The sequence below is a fragment of the Volvox carteri genome (genome assembly GCF_000143455.1).
Source record: "Volvox carteri f. nagariensis unplaced genomic scaffold VOLCAscaffold_32, whole genome shotgun sequence".
Classification (NCBI taxonomy): Eukaryota; Viridiplantae; Chlorophyta; class Chlorophyceae; order Chlamydomonadales; family Volvocaceae; genus Volvox; species Volvox carteri.
In genome coordinates, this window is record NW_003307575.1 from 56,446 (window position 1) to 61,915 (window position 5,470).

The 5,470-nt window shown below is 53.3% G+C and overlaps 2 protein-coding genes across 2 annotated transcripts in view; one reads left to right on the forward strand and one right to left on the reverse strand.

Annotated features, from left to right (window-relative positions):
* Positions 1 to 238: 238 nt before the first annotated feature.
* VOLCADRAFT_62902 (uncharacterized protein) lies at positions 239 to 1,555 on the reverse strand (the record flags this gene model as incomplete). Its single annotated transcript, XM_002952795.1, has 4 exons — positions 239 to 406; positions 1,081 to 1,177; positions 1,297 to 1,334; positions 1,409 to 1,555. Coding segments are annotated over 4 exons (450 nt in total), but the record flags the coding sequence as incomplete, so codon positions are not given.
* Positions 1,556 to 4,575: 3,020 nt separating this feature from the next.
* The window catches only part of VOLCADRAFT_63009 (uncharacterized protein), a gene marked incomplete at both ends in the record, with an annotated part of 2,093 nt that continues 1,198 nt past the window's right edge, over positions 4,576 to 5,470 (forward strand). Inside the window, 3 exons of the mRNA XM_002952730.1 lie at positions 4,576 to 4,693; positions 4,763 to 4,902; positions 5,031 to 5,143. Coding sequence (XP_002952776.1) covers positions 4,576 to 4,693; positions 4,763 to 4,902; positions 5,031 to 5,143 — 371 coding nt within the window. The remainder of the gene's footprint in view (positions 4,694 to 4,762; positions 4,903 to 5,030; positions 5,144 to 5,470) is intronic.

Consider the following 5,470-nt stretch of genomic DNA (forward strand, 5'->3'; position numbering starts at 1 on the left):
GGGTTTGCAGGCAGGTCGCGTCGGTGTCCGTGCCCTCGCTGCCGGCGTCGCTGCGTGTACTGGCGACGGAAATCGGATAGGACAGCGGCAACGGTTCCGCCTCCGCTGGCGGGGCCGGCGTCAACAGCGATTCTGATGCCTGCCAGAGCGTTTGCGCGTGCCGGGGGTCCGTCACCTTGCCCGCCGCCGACGCGGCGGCCGCTGCAGCGGCGGTCAACTGCTCCTCAGTGGCGTCTTTGAGCGGCACGACCGGGAGTACGTCGCAATTACAGATCTCAATCATGTTGTCATCTGGGTCGTGGAAAAAGAGCTGACCCACTTGAACCCCGTCCTCCACGAATACGTTCTTGACAAAGGCGATGCTCCGGCACGTCAGACAGGCCTCGACCTCCTTCAAGCTGGCGGCCTACGGGCAACAGATGGGGGCCGTGGAGGGGGCAGAGATGTATTCCCGTGTTGAATAAATTAAGCATAATCTGAAATGAGACCTACGAAGGGCGCAAAACGAAATGTCTTGCGAACCTGGTAGCGCCAGCGGAACTGGAAGATCTGGACAAACGCAGATTGCAGAGTGCACTGAATAGATATGGCCAAGCTGCCCAACAGCCGCGGGAAAGAACGTTGATTAGGGGGGACCAACCGCCAAGTCGGCCACTGTAGCCCCAACTATGTTTAAAGAAAGAAGGTGAATAGCTGAATGTGTTAAAGTATCCTAGAGTTGTTCAGTAGCCTGTAGAGTTCATTAGACTGGGACTAGACTAGAAAGGCATCGGATGGAAAACGGGCATCGGGATAGGAAACGGGCATTGGCTAGAAATGGGATAGGATATATTCACAGAAGGAGCAGTGTTGTGACAGACAAAAGTTGTTCTCTCGAGTTGTCTTCTATCATTAGGAGATCCGCCAGGTCTCTTACAACGCCTTCCGACAAAGAGACCCAAGTCCGTATAATCCAACAAAAACTGCTGAATTTAACATCAAACCAACAACCCAAATCCGGGAAGTGCTTTAGACCCGAGCGAGGACAAGGATGGACAGACGCACTCGACAGACATACGAGAGGGCGCATAAACTCTTCACCTGGAAGCTGATGTGACAGGATTTAGGATTAATAGTCTTCGGCCTCGGAGGCGGACATCCCTTTATCAAATGTAGGCCGATGCCATAATTGTGCAGCCTGCGTTTGCAGCGAAAACGCTTTTCGGTAATCCGGTTGCCGGTCTGCCAAATTTAGAAACCAGCTTGCAACAGCTACAGCGACCTGTGAAATTATGCAGCTGGAGAATTAAAGCTTACCATGCACCTTCGAACTCGAAACTTGCGGGCCGTTTCACCTGCCAAGCATGAGCGCTCGACGGTGAGGTCCTCATGCGCAACTGCAAAAGTTGACTCCATTTCTATAACTTACCGGGTTGAAGCCCAGTATTTCTGTATAGAAACGATATGACGCCGGCAGGTCAGAGCAGACACGAGACACATGGTTCAATGCCAGCAGCTGCAGCGGCTCCCTTGACTCCATCTTCTCCAATTCTCCGTCCTGATGACTTCCTAGCATGTCACAGCTTGGAAATTTGGTTTGCACTGTTCAAGACCCCAGGTTTCGGAAATGACAATCTTACGGCCAATGGCCCAGCAACTACGTCTGGAGAATGTCGTAATGATACTTTTGAGCTGAAAGTCCCTCGCCTGATTCGTGCGATACAAAAATCTGACGCAAACACGTTTCGGAACCGAAACTTAAGTCATCAAATTCCTGCAAGATGTTATATTATACGTCGTTGCACTTATGAATTGTTCAATTTTGCTAAGTACAAACGCAAAGCGGAGGTTTAACTCTTTGGGAAGGGGTATGAGTCAGGTACAACATAGTACAACATGGTGACGAGGAGGTTTGGATCAGGCCCTTTGAACCTTTTGGGAAATATTAGCTAGTTGCACTGCCTTGTACAATGGAAATCGTCGCGTTAAGGATGCTGCTTGCAGGCGTTCTCCGGAAAACTTTGTTGCGGGGCAGTTGGTGCCCATAAAGCATGTCTTACGACGTATGGTCTTTGGCCTTGGAGCACTATGTCATCTGCTTTGCTGTTAAGCGATGTGACACGGCCGACTTCGGGCTCGGAAGAACACTTCGGGAACACTTCGGGAAGTTCGTTCCGAACGAAAATCGGCTCCCGACCAAGTAGCTTATGTAGCAGTCGACCCAACCTAAACTATAATTTGATTGGATTCTGCCCAAAGATTTATCTAAATGTCCGGAGCACAAGCGCGGTCAACATTTTTGTTACAGGCAAATGGCCTGCATGAAGAAACTGGCTCCTTGCCGAAACTAAAAAGTAGTTTTTTTTGTCTTGCCGGGTAGAGGCTCTGCCCGTGGTCGATTCAGCCCTTTACTGTATATACAAGCAGGTGCACGTGCTCGCGAGTCCCCCAACTGCTAGATACACAAGGAAATCCCGCGTAAGAAAGACAGTCGCTATTTTCAACGGCCCTTCAAGGGCGACCAGTTGAATCACCATCGAGTTGACCCTATCCACGGCCGTTACCGTGCCTACGACGTAACTACGGCAAACAACAGCGCCGGTTGTACCGACACCTCCAATAGTTTCCCTAGCAAAGACGACGTGGTGACTTTTCGCCCTTTCCCATCATCGCCCAATGATATGTAGGGTTTTAGTGTTTGGCAACTGTTGTTTCCTGTTTGGCATTGTCCCGGGAACGAATAAGGTCTTGACGTGCACAAGCCACAGAGGAGCGTGATGGGCTATATATGCCATCATAGCTCGGCTGCAGCGCCATGCCCCCATCTCTTTAACTGCCTTTACATGCATCTTTGCAAGGATGAACACCAAGAAGGGTCATCCACCTGGGAAACACCCGAAGCAACGACCAAAAACACCGGAAGCCATGACCGAGCCCTGAGCCGGCCGGACGCAATGAAGCAATCCGCGGCTCGACAGTCTCGCTTCTGGAAAAAACGGAAACGGCGACACACGCTGAGCTCAAGCCAGCACTTCCCCTCGCGCTTATAGCCTGAACCCCGCTGCAGCTTCGTTTTAAAGCCGCTCGCTGGTTCCATATTGCAAATGTCCCACACCCTAGGGGATGCCTACCCGAGAAATATATGGCGAGCAGAAAGTACCTGCCGCTGTAGATGCCTTCACCATCGATGCCGTCACTGCCGCCGGCAATGCCGTCACCGAAGCAGCAGTAGCAGCAGCAGCGGCGACGGCAGCCTGCGTGCGCTTCGTCGTATTGCCCTCCAGTCCCAACACGCACCGTCATGGCAGCAGCAGCGCCACCTACCGCAGCTATTGGCCGCAGTCAAAGTGCCATCCAGTGCTGTCAGCCTACTGCAAAGTCTGTCTATCTGTCTGTCTATCTGTCTTCTTCCTGTCAGCCATCTGTCTGTCAGTCAGCCAATCAGAAATCGACTCAGAGTGACGGCGGCTAACGGGGGATGTTGCACAGGCAGGATGTGCGGGTGGGCTCTCAGAACTGCGGTATGCTATCCCAGGAGAAGCCCGGCCAGCGCTTCCAAGCGCCGAACGCTAGGTAGGAGTGGTACGCGCCTGGGTTGGGAGGGCGGTGGGGAAGCATATCCAAGAAGCAAGCGGTCAAGCAAAGGGCGACGATGGAGGGGAAGAGAAGGGATTCGGGTGGAGGGCAGGATTTTAGCTTCACATGGGGGCGAGAGCGATCTGCAGATAGCCTGTTTTAGAGACGCACCTGGCACGAACGTCATAGCGCCAAGGACAGTGAAGCCGATTTCCTGTAGCGGCCCCGGTGACGCAGAACCATCGCGGGAACAGGCAGGGCTTAGGTTTTGCCGATTCCCCGGGAAGGGATGTTGAATGAGGGAGCGTGGCGAGAGGGGGTAGAGAGATGGGCTTTGACGCGCTGGAACCCACCGCTTGTTCTTTTCCAAGGACTTGCTGAGTGAAGTGAAGCCAGGCGGCGACGAAGGAGAATATTCCAAAGATCATTAGGAAAACAGCTAATGCGATTGAAGCTTTGGGTATTTCTGGCTCTGGCGGTGCGAAGCGACGGTCGTCGTCCTACAGGCGTAAGGCCCGTCAAGGGTGCAAAACGCCATCCAATCTCCTAGCGTCATGCGTTTTACCTTACTGTAGTCATCGTAGTCAGGTGGCAACCGTGTGTATCCTGCACGAGTACGCATGGTCTAGAGTGTCCCCCGAGTACAGTATGTATAGTTAGCGCTGCTAACGACCAGTCAGCCACTTAGTTAAGCAGATAAAATTTGCTGAGTGTGTAATTCCTAGCGACAACATGTAACCTGTACTAAACAAAGGGTTGTAGCCGGAGCCAATGCAAACGGAATGACCCATCTAGCATGGCATAAAGAAAAAATCGTAAAGTATATACATGGATACTGAAGCCAGGAATAGATAGGATTTCGTCTTTTTTCCGTTCTTTGGAGCCTGGTTGACCCTTGGATCACTGGTAGCTTTAATTGTTAATTTTTATTATTTGTCTCTCGCGTTGTGTACCAAAGCTGTATAAGGATTTGTAGAGCTTTGCTTCGGGGAACTACACACAGCTTCCCACGTTCCTAGCATGAGCTTCGTCGGCGGAGTGGGGCCAGCCACTTTAGCAGGCTCAGCAAGCAGCGGCAATGGTGACATAAAGCTTTATACGAACAAGAAAGAGCAAGCGCTTTACGAAAGTTATGCCGGTAAGTGCTTCATGGGCAGCCTTCTTGCTTCATCGAGGCCAACCTGCATGGTGCATGCGGTAATCGTAGATCTGTATGCTATTATAAAAACAACTGAGAAGCTGGAGAGGGCATTTGTCCGGGATGCCATCGACGCTGGGCGGTACGAGGAGGCCTGCGGAAAGCTCATAGGCCAGTTCAAAGTGCTGTGGGCGTCTATGAAGGATACGGTACGGCATGCGCACGGGGGCAAGGGAAGGGGATTTCGCCCAGGCTTCTGACGAGCCATCATCCTACCATCAGCCTATTTGCCTGAACTGATTTCCCCCTCCCTGGGCCGGGACTGGGACCGTATCAGGTCCCTAATGTGGAGTCGTTCATGTCGGACTACAACATGCAGTGCCCCATGGCCGCCACCCGGCTGCTGCACTCGGGGATACCCGCCACCGTGGAGCACAGAACTAAGCCCAGGTGAGCAGGAGGACTGGGAGGAGGAGGAGGAGGAGGGGGAAGGGGAGGAGGAGGAGGAGGGGGAAGGGGAGGAGGAGGAGGAGGGGGAAGGGGAGGAGGAGGAGGAGATAGAGGAGGAGAAGGGGGAGAAGGGGGAGGAGGAGGAGATAGAGGAGGAGGGGGAGGAGGAGGGGGAAGAGGAGGAGGAAGGGGAGGAGGAAGGGGAGGAGGGGGGGGGGGAGAGGAGGAGGAAGGGGAGGACGAAGGGGAGGAGGGGGGGGGGGAGAGGAGGAGGAAGGGGAGGAGGAAGGGGAGGAGGGGGGGGGGAAGGTGGGTCTAATGTACCCC